Source organism: Leishmania mexicana, chromosome 24, assembly GCF_000234665.1.
Source record: "Leishmania mexicana MHOM/GT/2001/U1103 complete genome, chromosome 24".
NCBI classification, from domain to species: Eukaryota; Euglenozoa; class Kinetoplastea; order Trypanosomatida; family Trypanosomatidae; genus Leishmania; species Leishmania mexicana.
Genome location: NC_018328.1, coordinates 642,824 through 662,000, shown reverse-complemented (window position 1 = coordinate 662,000; position 19,177 = coordinate 642,824). Strand labels below are relative to the sequence as shown.

Genomic DNA, 19,177 nt, shown 5'->3' with positions numbered 1-19,177 from the left:
GTCCTTCCTTGTCGTAGCGCTGCGCTACAGCGACAACGACAAGGACTTTATTCTACCATGCTTACTGTACCTTCTCTTGTCTTTACTGTGACACTCATTTTCCGTGAAGAAGCGCGAACCTATCAACGCTGTCAACGAAGTACACGCAGATACACAGACACGGGACGTATGCGGCATGTACGGACCCCACCCACTCATCACCCGCTCATGCTTTCTATACAATCTCTTGCTTTTCTTTTTTTCATCGTACGTTGGTGTGTGTGTGTGTGTGTGTGTGTGTGTGCGTGTGCCCCCCCCGTTGACGCAGTGCACCGGTGCTTTTACCCGCCTGTTGCCTTTTTTTTGCTTCTCATCGCGCATTTCACGTTTCTTACCCATGTCATCAATCCAAGCACCGAAGCCCCTGCCCCCCCCCTCCCCTCCCCGCCGCCCCCTTTGCCACCCTTGTCAGTCCTCTTGCGCGTGCTCTACAGGAGGAGGTAAAGGCCTCCAGGTCGTGTGTCGTAGCGCCACGAGGACAACAGGCGCGGGGCCGCAGTGGCTCGTCGTGCGTCGAGCTCGCCCAGCGCCGTTACTCCCGTGCGTCAACGTAGACGCCAACACGCATAGATGAGCGCGTGACCAGAGGTGATAAGAAGAGACGAGGAAAATGCCTCCCATCCAGTCGAACATCCTACGCTGCCTCTGCCCTCCCCCTCCCTCTCCTCTCTCTATCGGCGACAGCGGACTGTGTGCAAGCGGGTCCCTCCACGCCAGCATGCCGCGAAGGAAACGATAGATTTATAGACAGACACACACACACACGCAAGCACATACACACGCATCTCTTGGTGCACCACTGGATACTCCCACCCACCCCGCGCGCCCGCCCGCCCAACCACTCCGTCCGCTCCTCTGCCAACACGAGCGAACCTGTCTGTGGATTGCGAGCGTCTTCACGCGCTGTTGCTCCGCACATCGATAGCAGAACATCCAACGAGACAGCGGCACCCTCCTCCGCCCCCCGCCGCCGCCGCCTCTCCCTCTCCGTCTCCCTCTCCCTCCTTACCTCCTCGCCAAAATGCCTTTGCGAATAGGTAGCTTCAACGTGTGCTGCTACCACGACTGCACCAATGCAACGGCGATTCACGCAGAGCTGAAGCGACGCCACATCGACGCCGCCGTCGTGGATCACGCCTTTCTGATCTCGCCGCTGCAGCTGGCCGTGGCGCTGTTTCGGGTGGAGGCAAGTACGGACATGGCGACATCCCGGTCACCGTTCACCTTTCCTTCTCCCCTCGCGGCGGCATCTTCGCTGTCGTCAGCGTCGACAAGCGCGCCACCATCACTGCCGCCGCTGCTTCACCAGCAACCGGCGCGTCGAGTTTCGAACAGTCGTCAAATTTTTGCTGCTCTGTCCCTCTCACACAACTTGGACCGCATTCTGCAGGTGCTCCCCCCAGGGCCGCAGACAACCAGCGTGGTGATTATCTACAAGCGCTCTGGCAGCGCGCGTGCTGCTGCCGTGTCCTTTGCAGACGATGTGGGGGCTGACAGTGCGGTGGCATCCACGGTGAAGGACGGCGATGGCCTCGATACCACCATCCACGCCTGTGTGCAGCTGACGAACAGCGCTGCGCAGCCGCACATGTTTGCGCGCATCACGGAACCCTTCTGGACCGGCGCCGCCTTTGCCTTTGCCGACGTGTCGAAGGTGGCTCTCTTCTACGGCATCTCAGAATCCATGCTCCTCGCCGCCCAGCGCAGCATGACCCGTGACGACGTGCATCGCGTGTGCGTCGGCGCGGAGTCGCAGGAGGCGCAGGCGCAGGTGCTCCGGTGGCACGCATTGGAAGTCTGCGTGACGACGCTGCTGTCTGCGTGCACGGCGTAGAGCGGGTAAGCGGGCGGGAGGCATGCTGATGGCACGCCCGAGGTTGTCCATACGTAGACGCACACACGTAGGGATTTAGAGCACACGGATAGAAGAGTCACGTGAAGATATATATATATGCGCAGCAACCATCAACGTGGAAGAGAGAAGAACTAGAGCGTGAGACACACACGCACATATATATATATATATGAGTGGGGCGTTCGCAGGATGTATGCGAGAGACTCGCCGTGTCGACGCATGGCACCTGGGTGCCTTTCTCTGTCTCCCTCCTATGCATACACACGTGCATAGATCGCTTTGAAGTTGGATGCCATCCGCACTATAGGACTCCGCAGGATGCCGCTGTTAGCAGAGCGAAACGTGCAGAGTGCCACAGCCCCCGGTATCGACCCACACGCACTGGAGATGTAGAAAGACCTGCAAGCAGACGTTCGACAAAGACGGACGCGGCGAGCAGTATATCACGTGGTGCAGGCGCCCCTTACCTCTCCATCTCTCCGCGCTTCCCTCCTCCCCCCACCACCACCACCACCATCTCCTGCTCGCCCTCTGTGAGCATAGGTCTGTTGTGTGCGACAGAGGCAAAGAACGGAGGAAAGAGGCTTACACAGTATAAACACGATAAGCGTGCACGCGCCAACGGACGCGCAGAGGCGGTCGTGCGCGCGCACGACGAGCTCTCTCGCTCCGTCCGTCTTGACTGCGCCAAAGATCGGCAGTGCGCCCGGTGCAGAGAGCAAGCCGAAGCATCGCTGACGTAACGGAAACCGACAGAAAAAAGTGCGTCGCAGAGTGAGAGAGAAGACTAACTAGAGGACGGGCATCGCTCCCCACTGCTGTGTCGGCGCACCGTGGTGCACATGAAATCACGCTCACGCTTCGCAACCATCCAAGGTAAGCTGCAACGCGACGACGCAAGAGAATGATAATCAGCTGCGCCTCTCCAGACAGTGACGATGCCGCACACCTTGGCAACAGTCATCGCAGCAGCCAAGATGTATGTGGCAGCTCCTCGACCTCCTTCCGACTTCAAGTGAAGTGGGTGGACGCAGCGACGGGTGTAGGCGCCTTTGCGGCTCGCCCCTGCCAGGCAGGCGACCGCGTTCTCTGGGAAGCTCCGTCGGTGTTTGCGCAGTCTTACAGGATGTGGAACACCTGTCCAGCTGAGGCGCAAAGCCACGCAGCCGAACCGGTCTCTGCCAAAGACGCCAGCAAGACGGTTGATGAGGGGGCGGTGGAGGTCTACGGCGCCGTGCAGCATGAGCCCTGTGGAATGAACCGCTCTCCACGGCGGAAACCAGCTCACTGCACCCGTTCCGTCTCCACCGACGATGTTCAGCAGGGCAGCCGCGATAGCCGCGTTTCTGGGGCGGGTACTGCGAAAGAGGAGCAGCTGCAGTGTGTGCGCTGCTGCTTTGGATGTGGGGCACCGCTGCTAGCGTTCTTGCGGGAGGAGTGCAGCCGGTTGGACGGCTTGTTGCAGGAGCTCGAGCGAAGCAGCGACGTGGAGCCAAGCGCCAGCTCGCCACGGAACACAAACGGCGACATTACCCCGCTGACGCAGTCCCCTACCCCGTCGACGTGGGAGCTGATCCACCACGCAAATGTGCAGCATCTCGCGCAGGCGCCCGGGGAAGCACCTACTGATGCGTCCCTGCCAGCGCGCTCTGTCAAGACGGCTGTCGAGGCAGTCACCACCCTTGGAAGCCCACGACCCTACGTGACAGAGGTGGATGTAGTCGGCCGGCATCACTGCGTATACTTCTGTACACCTGCCTGCGAGACGCACAGTCTCATCGAGGAGGGAAAGCGCTTTGTTCTGACCTCACTGCAGCACGGTCACCCGCCCGTGAACGGCGCCGCACTTGAAGGCGCAGAGGATGGTACGTCCTCCGCCGTTGCTGCTGTGATGGCTTCAACGGCGCCGCCGTCAGCACAGGCGCCACTCGTCTCGCTGCTCCGCTATCCCACTGCTGATGCCATCGTCACCTTTGCGCAACACCCGCCATCGGTCGCCCTGCGGCTGAAGGCGTGGTCGACGCGACTTGACGCGCTCTCCTCCCTTCACTCTGTCGCCCGTCGCTGCAACGAGCGGGTTTGGCTGCTCGCTCTTCTTCTCGCTAAACACCTGCGCTTCACGCTGGCCTCGGCACCCGTGCCGAGTGCACCTATGCCGCAACCGCAGCGCTTTGTGGGGTGGTTGGAGGACACCGTCGCCTCGAGCTTCCGCAGCCGGCTGGAGGACATGTTGGCGAGCTACGCTGAAGGCGCCATGCAGCTCCTCTCCGCGGAGCAGCGAGCACTGCTGAGGTTTAGTTGGCACCTGCTGACATGGTGGTGGCTACTGTGCTGCGCAGAGGAGTACACGGCAGTGGTGATTACGGGGTCAAGCGCGAGCGGTACTGGCTCTACATGGTCGCCGTCGCCTGACCCGCGTCACCCGCCGCTGGAGCGCCTGTCGCCGTCGCCCTCTGCGACTACCAGCGAGACGCAGGTGCTGAAGTGGGTCACCGAGGCCCTCGCCGTGGCGCAGTCTACAGCCTTTCCCCTCCAGCTGTACCTGCAGCTGTACTGGCTGACGAACGCGAACGCCCACATGTACGTCGTCGCCAGCCCTCTCTACACATTGTGGTGCCGATGGCTACGAAACAAGGCTGAGGGCAGCGACGCGGCGGGTACGGACAAACTTACGGTGGCGGGTCGCGAAGACGGCACCACCGCACAGGCGGCGAGCTCGGTCATGCTGCTCGAGCGCCTCTACAAACTCTTTCACACGAGCAACACGGGAAGGGCATACGCCGCAGTAGGGGCAAAGGCGGCGCGGAGCCCCGGTGTTCAGAACTCCCTGCATGCCACTGGTGTGGCCCTCTACGACGTTGCCACGAAGCTAAACCACAGTTGTGTGCCAAACGTCTGCTTTCAGCCCACCACGGGGCCTGTGGCGGCGTCGGTAGTGGCGCTGCGAGCGATCGAAGCCGGCGAGCAGCTCTTCACCAGCTACATCCGTGTCGAGGACTTTGGGGAGCGTACTTGTGCCGCTGCCGCCGCCGCGCGGCGGCGCTACCTGAAGGACCACTATGGCTTTGAGTGTCGGTGCCCCGTGTGCGCGCTCGCAGTGTCAGAGAAGGGCATCATACCCGATAAAGCGGTTTCGGCGTAACCCGCCTCTTCTCCTTATGACGCAGAAGACAGGTGACACAGGGTAGCATGGTAGCATGGCGGCATGCAAGGCCCCCGCTGCAGCACTTTCTCACAGCTTTCGGCAACCCCGGCCTCCACTCCTCAGGGAGGAGAAGGGAGGGATGCGGCAGTGGGAGCTGGACAGCGAAACGCCCTCCGCTGCTGGCGCCCTATGGAGAGGCGATGCCGGCCAGGCAAACGAACATATATACACGGACCTCAAAAACGGGCGCGTCGCTGTCGTCGTTGACGATGAGTTGGGGTTGCCTGCCTGCCCCTTTTGGGGGAGGAGGAGGAGGGGTATCTGGCTCACATGTGTGCTGTCTCTCTCGTTTCCTGCGTCTCCCGCGCGAACCGTTGCTGCACCGCAAGACAGCGAAGAACCATCGTCAACGGGATGAGGCAAACGAATAGGCAGCATCCCACCTGCTGATGGCGTATGCGCCGGTGTGTGCGTGGGCCTCTGCATGCCATACAGTCGCTGTACCACCACCGTCACCTCCTATGAGGCACCTACCTCTTCTCCCTTTCCCTCCCCCGCTCCCCCCCCCTGACACACACACACGCTCCGCTCCCTTCTGCCTCGCAGTACCATTGAGCGAGAGGTGTACCGGGGTGTCACAGGGGTGCTCTTGCCTTCTTTCGTAGGCCGTCTCTACACGTACGCACATACAGGCACGGGCACTCTGCACGCGTGAGGGCGACGTTGGAGACATCTTCGACGTGTTCAGGCGCATCATACTGCCTGCTGCTGCTCCTCCCCTCCCTTTTCCCTCATAGCGCGCCCAAGATAGGCGTGACAATGAAGCCGCTAGCGCCATTTGTATGTCGACTGCCGAGTCGCCGCATTCTGCGCGTGCGCGGCACGGATGCGCACGAGTTTCTACAAGGCATCTTCACCAACGACCTCCGCGACCTCCACCCCGCTGGAAGCATGTACGGCTGCTTCCTCTACTTCACCGGCCGCGTTCTGTGCGACGCTCACTTGTACCAGTGCAAGCAGGTCCATGAGGGACAGGCCGCCATCCTCGTTGACGTGCACGAACGAAGCGCAGCTGGGCTGTTTGACCACCTCACAGAGATGAAGATGCGCAAGAAGGTTCGCATCGATGATGTCGGCAAAGAGCTCGTGGTGCTGGCCGTCTTGGAGGACATGTCCGCGGATGCGCAACGCAGCGGTAATTCCGCAAGTGGATGTGACGCGAGGGCGAGCTCAGTCACGTCGTTGTCCCGAGAGACGCTGGAGGAGCAGCACACAGAGTGCTTCCCCGACCCGCGCAATGATGCGCTCTTCCCACGACTGCCGCCGCCCTCCTCCCCCACGGCTGCGTCAGACTCAGTAGATATGGCAGCGGCGTCCGCAACGGCGGCCCCTCCCTCCGCCTCTCCACCGCCCGCCGTCACGCCGCCTAACTGGTTTCTGCGGAGGTGCGTCGTGCCCGCCACGTGGGCCCCTCCGCTTTCCTCCCCCGATCCATACACAACACTCTTGTACAGCCGGGGCATCGGCGAGGGGCCAGATGTGTTCAAGCACAACAAGAGTCTCCCCTTCGAAGGCAACTTGGACTTTCTCAAAGGCGTCAGCTTTCACAAGGGGTGCTACGTTGGGCAGGAGCTCACGCATCGAACACACGTGATGCTCGTGACACGGAAGCGGACGGTGCCGCTCCACTTCGGCCCCGCGAGTGTGGACCCACCAGCAGCGGGTACCATCACGGACGAGGGCGCGGTCGCGACGACGCGGCCGGTGGAGGTAGGAGAGCCCCTCTATTCGTCTGCTAGAGAAAAGATCGGTGAGGTGACGGGCGTGTGTGGCCACGTTGGCATTGGCCTCTTTCGCCTGCGCTACGTGGACAAGGCAACGCAGACGGTGCCGGGGCTGCAGCTGAAGGATGGCACCCCGGTGCGGACGCACCTGCCCGACTGGTGGCCGCGCAAAGAGGTGAAGAAGCTCCTGAAGAACAACAGCTGAGCAGCTGGGCACACAAAACACGCATGCACACGCACACACCCGCACACAGAGCGCCCCCCCCCTCCCTTCCCTCTCCTTAACAGCATCAGTTGTCTAGCATGTTTTCCGTATCTACTCCTCTTCCTCGCCCTCTCGTTGTCTGTATCGATGCTGTGAAGAAGCACACATGGCTTGATGGCGTGTTGGGGCGTTTTGGGCCTGTGCACAGCACTGCACGTCCCCTCATCCTCCCCCTCCCCCCTGGTGCCGCGATTCAAGCAAAGTTGCGTCGAGGCTGGCCATCGAGCCCAACTTGGACCAAGAGCAGGGGCAGAAACACCTGGATCACCGGCGCTGCCGTTGGCGACAGGGAGAGAAAGGGGAGGCGAGTATGGCCGGAGGAAAGAAGTGGCCTCGCCGCTTCCGCAATCGACCTCACCGACAAGCACCCGCATGCGTCCCCGTTACATGCGCATACTCAACGACGATGACTTGCCCCCACACCCTTCCCCTCCCCCCCCCCACTGCGACCATACGCCCCCCTGCCACGTCCCCATCAACCACACACACACACATACACATACAGCTGCAGCGTGTAAAGAGGAGGAGAATCGATGCGCCACCCACGCACGCACATGAAAGGGGGGAATAACAACGGACAAAACAGAAAGCGGTATTAGCCCAGCCAAGCACACCGGCACACACACACGCACACGCACACATACACATACACATACACACATATAGCACCCCCTCATACGTTGCTGGCCCGCTCCCTCCTCAAGGGGCGACTAGGACGAATAACAAAACTGGAGAGAGCCACATCGGGAGGAGAGGAAGAGGCAGTCACAGTAACCGACAAGGAAGCTGCCAGAGAGCTGAGCAGGGGTCTGCCCCCTCCCCTCCCCTGCTCGCCTCCGCTCCCGCGCCGCCACGCATGTGGGTGAGGGCTTGAACTTGTGTAGATTCGTGTGTGCGCGTGTGTGCGGATTATCCAGCCCCCCCCCCACCACCATCACCCCCTTCTCTTTCCCTATACCCTCCGCATTTTACGCAAGCACAGAGAGGCAGAAGAAGAATGGGCTGTAGTACCTCGACGCATGCCTCGCCGGAGGCCGATGAGGATGCGCCATCCAAGAGGAGCGTCTACTCGGCGAGCCGAACCAGCGGCCAGGTCGTCTCAGATCACCAGAATAGCAACAAAGACCAGGCGAATGACGCATGTACTGCGGTCAGCGGGAATCCCAGTCGCACCAGGAGCAGCAGTGGCATGGAGGGGCGGGCGCACGGCAGAGGTATCGGCGCCATCCACTACCCAAACCAGTTCGGAAAAGACGAGTTTGATGGCGATGAAGTGGTGGTTGCTCCCCTATCAACAGACAAGAGCGCGCGCACCCGCTTCACCTTTCCGCCGCGCACTCATTTGAACGCTGGTAGCCACACGGAAGCCAGCGACTCCGGTGAAAGAAAGCTCAACTCTACCACGGCTAGCCCCTCCTCCCTCACGGCTCTGCAGCGGCGACTGAGCGATGGCGGCCGTAATCACTCGAGCTTCACAGCGATGCCTCCCATTCCTCCGGATGCCAAGGAGACGCTGCTCCAGCTTACGCAGACGCAGGCGCTCCAGACAGCCGCTACCACCCCTACCGCGCGTCTCAGTATTCCGGCTAACGGCTTCGCCGGTTCCAGCGCATCCGCCCCCGGCGCTGTCGCACTGCCGTCGCAGGAGCAGCACCAAATCGAGGCGCTCCACGTGAACGATGGAGGCTTCAGCATCGAGTGGGAGGAGGAGGACAACACGCCAGGGGGGCGCGGCATTCCGGCCTCGACGACAATGGAATCCGAACTGTACAGTGTTACTCGCGGAACGATGGCGCCGTCAGCGAGCTTTGGCATCGGTGTTGGTGGCGTGTGGCGCAGCAAGTCGCCGAAATGGATCGACCTCTCCCGAAAGCGCTCACAGAGCACGGTGAGTCTCCTGAGTCTAACCGACACCCCCAACAACCCACACGTCCTCTCCAGCGGCAGCGACTTTGGGCGAGACATTCTAGGGGGATCGCACGTATTTGGCGGCCTCGCCACTGGCGGGGGCAGCAGTCGGCCACAGAGCGGCTATGCCATGAGTAGGGCCGCGCGCGTTGAGCGGTTCGATCAGCAGCGGCACGGCAACGGGCTTGCCGTGTTTTGCAATCAGCCCCGAGAGTGCGCGCTCTGTCGAAGCGCCACCGTCACCTTCGCCTGTGAAGTATGCGACGACTTTTTCCTCTGCGAGGACTGCCGCTTCGACCTCGAGGCGGTGCGCGCCGTGCACGACCCGACACACGCGATGCTGTCCATCCAGGACAATCACTACAACTTCAGCCGCACCTTCGGCGGCGACTCCATCTTCTCTCTGTCTGGCGATGGCGGCGTGAGCAGTCTATTCTACAACCCTTGCTTCCAGTGTAAGCGCGTCATCGATGATGTCGAGCCGGTGTACCGCTGTGACCAGTGCGACTACATTGTATGCCAGGAGTGCTTCATTCAGCATGAGGAGCCAGAGAACGCCATGGAGCGGGCATCATCCCTGTCAGCAGCGATGGCTGCCATGAGGGAGGAACGAGTGAGCTGCAAACCATTGCCGATCGAGTTCGCCGCTCTCGCGCTAGCGTCCGGCCCGACGCCGCCACACGAGCACGAGCTGAAGCGCTTCCAACGCAAGTCGCGCTCCAATTCGGTACACGAGGGGGCTGTTGTCACCAAGACGCGCAACAGCGGCGGTAACAAGGTCATCAACGACTACGTCGTGGTGCGGCAGATCGGTCATGGCTCGTACGCGAAGGTGAAGCTGGTGCAGCACGTTCACACTCAGGAACTCTTCGCGCTGAAGATACTGCGGCGGCAGAAAAAAGCGGCGCTCTCCGGCATCATCCTCGGCCGCAGCCGGGTCAAGTCCGCCATGGCAGGCATAAGCGAAGATGACCTGCTGAGGGAGATTGCCGTCATGAAGTTCATTGGTCACCCCAACGTGATGAGGCTGAAGGAGGTGATCGAGGATGTCGACTCGCAGAAGGTGTACATCATTATGGAGTACTGCGAGAAGGGTCCTGTGCACGTGCCCGGTGACCCGGCGCTGCCTCTCGAGCAGGTGCGTCGGTACGGCGCCGACATCCTTCGTGGGCTGCTGCACCTGCACTCGGAGTTTCTCTACCACCGCGACATCAAGCCGGCGAACTGCCTGGTCAACCGTGACGGCGTTGTCAAGATCGCTGACTTCGGGACCTGCAACAGCCAAATCCGCACAAGGCTAGCGGAAGGGACGCCGGCGTTCAGCTGTCCAGAGCAGGTGCGTGGCGAGGAGGTGTCCGGTGAAGTTGTCGACAGCTGGGCCTTTGCGCTCACAGTGTACGAGATGGCGTGCGGTACGCTCCCGGTGTCGACCACGTCCTTCGTGCAGCATCGATTGCTGCTGATGAGCAAGGACCCCATCCCCATTCCGAAAGTCGGCGATGAGCATCTATGCAACTTGCTCGCACAGATGCTGGAGAAGGATTTGAGCACGCGACTCCTGCTGCCTGCGGCGACGCGGCATCCGTTCTTCGCGGAGTGCCGCGTTGACGTGCATGGCGCGGTACCTGGCACAGCCCCACGGTCCATCTTCGCGGTGCTCGCCACCAGCGGTGGGAGCGCAGCGGCGCAGCAACAGCAGCAGCAGCCCTCATCGCTCGCCGAACTGTACGACAAGGCGCTAGAGTCGGTGCATCGGGGCAAGAACCTTAAAGACTGCTTCCACGGCGTGCGTGCGCTGCGCCGCGTGCGCAGGAAGGAGGTTGAGACGGCCCGCCACAGCGGCACCGACGACCAGGCTGGCGGTGGTGGTACTGGCGCGGAGAAGGGCAACGCATACGTCATGAACAGTCGCGACGTATACAGTGGTAGCGACGGTAGCGGCAGCGATGGAGAAGGCGAAGAGGGCGCTGGCCGCCTCCGGGTGTGCGGTCGCGCCGGTCACGAAGAGGAGGCGGCGGCGGCGGCGGTGGAAGAAGCCGTAGAGCATCATCTCTTCTCGCAGGAGCCCAACTTCGAACTGACACACACCACTCTCACCGCCCCCGCCACGCTAGAGAAGCTGAACAGGCTCCACCAGGTGACTGCCGAAATGCGGCTGAGTCACAATGCGCTCGTGCGCCTCGCGCCGCTGCGCCTCTCCGCCTTTTCGATGCTGATGGACATTGCCGTCACCTTCAACCGACTTGAAGCGGTTCCGCAAGAGATCCTGACCGCACCACGTCTCGTGCGACTCGACCTCTCGCACAACCGCATCGACTCCATCCCCGGCTCGCTCGTTACGAAGGCGCTATTCCTGGAGCGGCTGAGCCTGCACCACAACCTCATAACCACCGTCGGAACTACAACCATCACTGTCGTAGAGCCGTCCCCTGTCACGTTCAGAGCCCCGACGCCAGCCACACAGACAAGCCTGCGTGGCCGCGGTGGCAGCAGCCGTAGCGAAGTGGTGTCTGTCCTAGCGGCGCCGTGCCTGCGGCACGTTCGGCTGAGCGGCAACCCCCTTGAGCGCCTGCCCGATGCTCTGGAGACAACGCATAAGTTGCAGCTCGTACTCGACGCCATACCCGCCCTCATGGAGGAGTGGGACACCCACATGCAGACCGACTGCAAGACGACGACATCCACAGCGGTGGCAGCAGCAGGGGGGCAGAGCCGCCTTCCCGCCGTGATTGTCTGGGACGACAGCTTCCCCGTGCGCATCCCCAGCGTAGAGCCGGCCGTGTGGCTAGCCGTCAACAACATGGCCATCTACCGCGCTCAGACGCTGCGTCTGTGCAAGACGCGTCGCGTGGTGCTGTGCCAATGTGCTGACCCGCGGTTCCCCAACGGACTCTTTCTCAGCGAAGAGTTGGACGTGTACTTCGCAGCCCTCTCCAAGGCACTGCAGGAGTGCCGAGAGCAGCGACGACAGCACTTAGCGGCCGAGGCACCCTTCTCGTTTGGCGCAACGGCCGAGGCGATCCCGCGCGAGGCGCTGCCGCCGATCGTCGCCAAGGCGGCGCGCAAATACGTCGAGTCGTACTTCTTTGTCACGGACGACGAAAACGAAGAGGAGGGCGGCTATCACAGCCTAGTGTCGTACCTGTACGACTCGCTCTCCGCCAATATCCCGGTACTGGTCGTCGTCGTCTCGAACGGCACCTCGTGCGCCGTGCGCACGAACATTGTCGCGGCCATAAGCACCTGTCTCACGCGCCTCCGCGGCGGTGACCCGGAGCAGCTGGACGCTGAGCAGGCGGAGCTCATCGTCAGCACAATGCGAAGCCTCTACGCGTGATCGTGTCACAGACTGTAGCGAAGGACAGACTGGAGAATCGGAGAGAGAGCAAACGACGAATTCTCATGGCTTTGTGCGCACGCGTGTCGAGGGGAGGGAGGCCATCGTGTACTGTCATCGTTGCTGACTCCCTCTCTCCCCTCCTCCCCCCTCTCCTTCTCCTCTTCTCGTCCCCACTCCCGCCCCTCCAAACTCTCTCGCTCGCCACTCGTGTTCGTGGGGAAATTCAATTCGCCGACACGTGTGCGCTCGTGGACTCTCTCAGCGAGGTCGATGTATTGTGGCCCCCGCTCTTTGCGCCCCCCCAGCCCGCTGCTGCGCACACAAGCACACACATACGTATGCACATGTATGCATGCGTGTACACGTGTGTCTGTGTGTGCGTCTGTGTCACTCATAAGCCTCTCGGTGTGCGCGTGTCCTCTTTAAGCTCACACCCCTTTCTTCTGGTGCTCTGCTTGCCGCACCCGTGTGTGTCTGTGCCGGGAAGGTATCCATGACCTGCGCGTGCCGTCGTCTTTTGTTTCATATCTCGTATAAGCATCAGCGCCTCCACCACTCACCCACCCACCCACCCACACACACACACTGCATTCTCTCCCCCTCCCACTCCGTGTGGCTGAGGCCTTTTCAGGCTGTATTCGGTTGTTGATTGGTTTTTCTTCGCCCTCTTTGATGTGCGCATGGCTGTACCGGCGCTGCTGCCACTGCGAGAGTCGATGCATGCAGCACCACTACTTCTTTGTGTGTTTGTGTGGGTGGGTGGGTGTTTCTCCAGCATGTGTACGCTCCGCCGTAGAGCTCCCCCTCCCCCTCCCCCAATCATCCTTTTCTTCTGTCCGTTTTACTTTGTGTGTGTGTGTGTGCGTGTACAAATGTTTGCATGTCGCAAGACGTGGAAGTAACCAAGCAGCACGTGCGTCTGTCTGGTGAGACAGACAGGCGCACGTGCAACGGCTCTTGTGTGTATACGTGAGTGCTTTTCCTCCCCTCCCCTCCCCTTCCTCCTTTTTCTCGTGGCTTCGGTACGTGAATCGCGAAGCGCGACAACAATGATGTGTCCGTGTGCCCGGGTGTGTGGATCCATCACGCTGCAACGCCTCCACGGCGGATCCGACGTACGTGGGCAGTAGTCGTCATTATTCGCCCTGGTGTGTGTGCGTGTGTGTTCATGATCCTCTCCCCCGCCCCCGCTTCTCAGCTCGTACATGCTCACCGATTCCCCTGCTCACAGACACACACACACACGCAGGGACAAGACATCTCTGCCACACCCTCATCCCTCACCCTCGCCGCGGTGTGCTCGGTGTTGTCCCCCCCCCCCTTTGTTCGATTCTGTTTTCACCTTGCTGTATCTCACTGGCCCTCTGCCTCCCCCTCACCCCTTCCCCCCTCCCTCTCTATGGGAGTCGCAGCAGCAGAACAGCATGGGTTCTCGGCTCTCCGCTTTCGCTGCGGTTTGCTCGTGTAGAAGTGTGCGTGAGTACCGGCGTCTGTCCTCACGCGCGGCATCTGCGCGTGTGTGCATGCGTGTGTGTGTGTGGGGGGGGGGGGGGGGGGTGTCGCCACTCTCTTCGTGTTCCTGTTGTCTTCGGTCGCCTGCGCCGTCCCCCTCACCCTCATCTTCCGATCACCACCATTTCCAACACAACGGCATGTTGTTCTTCTTGCGCTGCGCTCTCACTCGCCCCTTTGTGTTGCCCTTTTCTTTTCTACTGTTTCGTGGTTAGTGCTGGGCCGGTGTCTATCTTGTAATCTCCACTCCGTGTCCGCGTACGTCTCCTGTCCAGCATCGGCGTATGGAAAGCTTATCGACTCGCACACACACACGGTATCGGTGGCGCTCCCACGAACAGACCTGTCTCTGCTCTCCCTCTCTCCATCGAACTGCAAGCATATGGTCGTGCGTGTGTGCACGCCCCTCCGGCTTCGTCTCCATCCCTGAAGGCACCCTCCACCATAGGTCGGCGCTCCGGTCGAACCCTGGATGCCCAACGCCCCACCCCATTCTCTGCTCTGCTCTCCATCGCCTCCCTCCCCACACACTCTTCCATCGCCTGTGTTCCATGCACACATGTACATTCCTCCAAACCCATCCATCGACCCACTCGAAACGGCTTACACGAGCGGCAGGCACAGCAGTACACCAGTGCTGTCGTTGTGCTCATTCTTTCGGCGTCTGGTGACGGTGCAGGTGTGTGTGTGTGTGTGCGAGTCGTCACTCCCTCGCCAACCGGCCACCCACCCCCCTCACCCCACTCCCAGTCTGCCACAACAACCAAAAGAGGCTTCTCAGCCGTCACTCTTTACGTTTTGTTTCTTCGCGATACGCTGTTCTGTTTCGTGCCTGTGTCTCAGTGGCTGTGTCCTCTCCGTCTTGCGTCGCCCTTCAACACCGTCGCAGTGCGCGCCACTCGGCCACACGCTGCGACCGTCGCCCTCCGTCACCGAACGCCGATACACACGCACGCGCGTCCGTGCACAGCCGCACGCACTAACATAGCTTCGTACGTTGGCGTGTGTGCCCGCCCCCCCCCCACACACACACCCAACCCCGCTCACTTATAAGCCCTTCTCTCGCTCACATTTCGTTTCCGACAGACCTCATTCAAAGCCGTCGGTGTCTCCCTCTCTGTGCCTTGCACTGTGAGGCCCGTCACAGACGTTCAGATACGGACACAGGCAAAGCAGGAGACGCAAGCACACAAACACCCCCTCCCCGCCTAACCCCGTCTTCCGGAGACACACACACACGCACGCACAGAGGGTGCTGTTCCTTCTGCACCTCGCCGCATTTTCTTTTTCCCGACCCATCCTCCCATTCGCGCACACAAGCCCGCAGAAGGGCAGACAGACGTGCCCTCTCGCTTTTTGCCTCTGTGTCTGCCCTCGTCGTCCACTTGCTCCTGCCGCCGCCCCCCCCCCCACCACCACCACCATCCCCTTTCTGTGCACTCGTGCTGGGTCCTCCCCCTGCCCATCCTCTTTCAGCGACATGGAGTTCGGAACACCGCTGCGAAGTGCGCAAGCCCCGACGGAGACTCCCTTTGCCTCCCCGTCCTCACCCGCTCCGCGACGCCCTGGTGATGCGACGCCGAACTCGGTTGCCTCCTCCCATCTGCGCGGTCTTTCCTCCCACCCCTCGTCGCTTAGCCAGTATCACAGGCACGCTCAGAATCACGCCCGTCTTTCACCGCCGCCGCTGTCTTCGCAGGCGTCGGTGGACCGCTACGTCTCAGCCCCTTCGCGACAGGCAACATCGATGGCACACTTTCTCCTGACCTCCCGCGAACGAAAGACACCAATGCTTATCCGAGCGGCGCAGCAGCAGCAGCAGTATCACCTCGCCATCCGCAGCCCGTCGCGTGATCCGTCCTTTGACATGTCCTCGTCACTGGACGACTCCTATAACTCCCTGGTGCGGTACGCCGTGGACCGCAGCTCCTCGCGGCATGCCGCGGTCGCCTCACCGCGATCACACCGGAGTCTTCCACGGGTAGGCAGCTCCGTCATGACGCCCAGCAGCGCGCGGCTGAGCAGCGTCTTCGCAAAGATCCATCTCGACCCATCTGCCACGGTGCGCAGCAGCCGCGAGCGCAGTGGGAGCAGTCCTTCTTTGACGGGCGTGGATACGAGCGACGGATGTGGCGGCCAGCTTGGCGATGACGGCAGGAGTTCGCCGCCCTCAGCGATGGAGCTCGAGCCGTACACGACGAAGCTCGCGCGCACCCTCTTCAGCGATGTAGAGCAGACCACCGTGCTGCCTGTGAACGACACCGCCGTGCGACCCCTGGGCGTGGCCGCGCGCAGCATCGAGGGCTTCGGCCACGCCGAGGAGGCGGAAGAGGTGAGCAGCCCCGCCAAGGATGGAACAGCGGGGCTAGGCAGCCGCTCAGCGTTCGGTTGCAGCGGCGCCCGGCGCCATCGAACCGACGAGAACAACGACGATGACGCGCTGGAGGAAGACTGGATGCACAATGAAGAGGATGAGCACGCGTTGCCATCGTCTGTAGAAATTCACAGGCACACGGCCTCGGTGGCCACTCGCGTGCCGCTCGCCATGTCGGAGGTGAACCAGTTTGGCATGGCGGAAGGCGCACGCTTCGACGCGTCTCTAGGCGTCGTGTTCGAGTGCAACCGCACGCGCAATTTCACGACCCCTTCCTTCCGCGTTATACCACACACGCCGGAGCGCATCCTGGACGCGGCCGACATGGAGGATGACTTCTATATGAACCTCATCGACTGGTCGGTCACATCAGACGTCCTTTGCGTCGCGCTGCAGAACTGTGTGTACCTGTGGGATGCCAAGACATGCGGCATCACAGAGCTGCCGCGTGTCGTCTCGACCGGTAGCGGGCTGCACGGAGATGGCCGCTCGGGCGATGCGCAGCTCGTCTGCGGCCTGAACTGGGCGCCAGATGGGTGCCACCTCGCCGTTGGCCGCCATAGCGGCGCGGTGGAGGTATGGGACGTCGAGACACAGCAAATTGTCCACACCTACCGGCAGCACGCAGACCGCACCGTGTCCCTCTCCTGGGAGCCGCTAGGGGGTTGGCTTCTGGCATCGGGAAGTCGCGACAGCACCGTCGTCCTGCGTGACGTACGCGAGCGCGACACCTCCACGTCCGCCTCCGCGGCGTCGCTGCCCACCTTCTCCTCCTTGGCCAGCGCCACGGCAGTGCTGCGGGCCCATGAAACGGAGGTGTGCGGCCTCAAATGGTCCCCGACGGGGGCGATGCTGGCGAGCGGCGGCAACGATAATCAGCTGCTGCTGTGGGACCGCCGGAGCATCTCGACGGGGAGCCACAGCAGCGACACCAGTGGGGTCTACCGCCACGGCGAGTGTCAGCCCGTCTTTTTCCTGAATAAGCACACCGCAGCGGTGAAGGCACTCAGCTGGAACCCGGCGCAGCCGGCCCTTCTGGCCAGCGGTGGCGGCTCGCATGACAAGGCGCTGCGCTTCTGGAACTCACTCACGGGCGAGTGCGTCCACCACATCAATACTGGCAGCCAGGTGTGCGGCGTTGTGTGGAACCGCGCTGGCACAGAGCTCGTCACGGCGCATGGCTACACGGACAACCAGCTTAGCATCTGGCGCTATCCATCCCTGCGGCGCATTGCCAACCTGATTGGCCACACGTCACGTGTGCTGCACCTCGCCCTCTCGGCGGATGGCCAAACAGTTGTATCGGCCGCCGGAGACGAGACGCTTCGCTTCTGGCGCTGCTTCCCGGCGAGCGAGCTGCGTGAGTCGTCGCCGCACCTGCACCGCAGCTCCTACAGCTCTATGAAAGGCTTCTCGTTCAGTTCCTCCACGTATGGAGGAGGCGTAGGGATGAGCCCAGGCGGCACTTCAGCTTCCACGTCCTCCACCGCCCGCGCGCGGGCGGTGGCCATCGCGCCTGGTCGATGCGGCAGCCTCTCACAAGACCGTGACAGCCACTCGTTCATGAATGAAGAAATCGAGCTGCGATGACCGGGCTAGAGTGGACATCGGCGTCGACAACCAAGCGCACGAACACACTGGTGAGGTCGAGAAAGGATTGTCGAATCCGCTGAGGCGCTGAGGGTGACGAGTGCGCTGCAGGTGATGGCACACGCACATGTACGTGTATCTGTTTGTGTGTGTGAGGGCCGAGCTCCCCCACATGTCTTCTTTGTTCTGTTCTCGTCTTCCTCTCTCTCGTGCTTTTATATGTATGTCTGCGCGTGTGTGTGGGTGCGTGTGCGTGTGTGTGCGTGCGTGTCTCCCTTCCTTCTGCCAGTGTCCGCAGCATGTTGTTGTTGCCCCTCCGTCCCGTGCCTGCCCTCCCCCACCGGGGCTCTCACACGATGGCATGAAGGCAATGTCGACCGCCACCGCCACTGCGCCCCACCACAGCATCCATACACGCATGGATGCACACACACGCACACGCACACTTGTCAGCATGGTGGAAGCCAACCATCACAGCCGCCTTCGCTCCATTTTTTTTTCTTCGTCAGTGTACCACATATAACCTCCCACCCCCACCCCCTTCCCCCGGCCTCTATCCCTGCCGAATGTCGAACCACTTCTGGTGGTGACAGAGTCAGGCGCCTACGACGTTAGGGAGGGGAGGGTAGGGTCAGTGCGATACATCACTGCGGATGCCAGCGGTCAGGTCCTGGATGGCGTGGCATCGGGGCAACCTGCGACAGTGAACACGCTTGCAGCATTCACAAGATGGTCGGTGTGTCAGCGCGACTCGACCGCATCCCAGTCGGCCCTCGCTGCCCGCTGGTGGGCAGAGTTTGAGCCTGGGGCTGCGCTCCGATGATGGAGTCGGCGCATTGCTGTAACGCGTGTGTGTACGGGTGATTTGCACCACGCGACGGGGACCTGTGGCAGGGTCGGTGGGAGAGAGGGGGGTGAGAGAGGTGGGGTAGCGCGGCGTTTGACCTCCTGTTGTGTGGCAGAGAAGTGGGCACGTGCCGAGACGGGGAATCGCGAATACCATGCAGCCCACCCGTCCCCCCCCCACCACCCCCTCGGACGCGCCAACGAGTGATTCATCTGTATCAACTTGATTGTACCATTTTTCTCCTCGCTCACTTCATTTCAGATCTGTACAGTGTGTCTTCAAATCGGTGCCGATGCATTTGTGTGTGTGTGTGTGTGTGTGTGTGTTTCTTGCTGTGGCGAAGGCCGCGCCAGAGAACGAGGGGGACGACAGCTCCACACGAGAAAACACCGCTGTCGCTGTAGCAGTGGTGGTGTGGGCCTGTGCTTTCCTCCCGACCCCTGATCGCATCAGTGGGCTGCTGCGCACGCACCGACGTCGGCGTGTGTGTATGTGTGCCGGCAAATCTCCCAGAGACC

General features: G+C 61.6%; 5 protein-coding genes across 5 annotated transcripts; all 5 read left to right on the top strand.

The window, feature by feature from the left end:
• Window positions 1-1,060: 1,060 nt before the first annotated feature.
• LMXM_24_1760 (conserved hypothetical protein) lies at window positions 1,061-1,873 on the top strand (the record flags this gene model as incomplete). The annotated part of the gene is made up of 1 exon (XM_003875944.1): window positions 1,061-1,873. One exon carries the CDS (start codon window positions 1,061-1,063, stop codon window positions 1,871-1,873), a length of 813 nt encoding a protein of 270 aa, XP_003875993.1.
• A 925-nt stretch (window positions 1,874-2,798) lies between these two features.
• LMXM_24_1750 (conserved hypothetical protein) lies at window positions 2,799-5,036 on the top strand (the record flags this gene model as incomplete). Its single annotated transcript, XM_003875943.1, has 1 exon — window positions 2,799-5,036. The coding sequence occupies one exon, from the start codon at window positions 2,799-2,801 to the stop codon at window positions 5,034-5,036; it is 2,238 nt and encodes a 745-aa protein (XP_003875992.1).
• An 822-nt stretch (window positions 5,037-5,858) lies between these two features.
• On the top strand, window positions 5,859-7,028 carry LMXM_24_1740 (conserved hypothetical protein; the record flags this gene model as incomplete). Its single annotated transcript, XM_003875942.1, has 1 exon — window positions 5,859-7,028. The coding sequence occupies one exon, from the start codon at window positions 5,859-5,861 to the stop codon at window positions 7,026-7,028; it is 1,170 nt and encodes a 389-aa protein (XP_003875991.1).
• Window positions 7,029-8,085: 1,057 nt separating this feature from the next.
• Window positions 8,086-12,333, top strand: LMXM_24_1730 (calcium/calmodulin-dependent protein kinase,putative; the record flags this gene model as incomplete). Its single annotated transcript, XM_003875941.1, has 1 exon — window positions 8,086-12,333. The coding sequence occupies one exon, from the start codon at window positions 8,086-8,088 to the stop codon at window positions 12,331-12,333; it is 4,248 nt and encodes a 1,415-aa protein (XP_003875990.1).
• Window positions 12,334-15,328: 2,995 nt separating this feature from the next.
• LMXM_24_1720 (putative cell division cycle protein) lies at window positions 15,329-17,812 on the top strand (the record flags this gene model as incomplete). The annotated part of the gene is made up of 1 exon (XM_003875940.1): window positions 15,329-17,812. The coding sequence occupies one exon, from the start codon at window positions 15,329-15,331 to the stop codon at window positions 17,810-17,812; it is 2,484 nt and encodes an 827-aa protein (XP_003875989.1).
• Window positions 17,813-19,177: the final 1,365 nt, after the last annotated feature.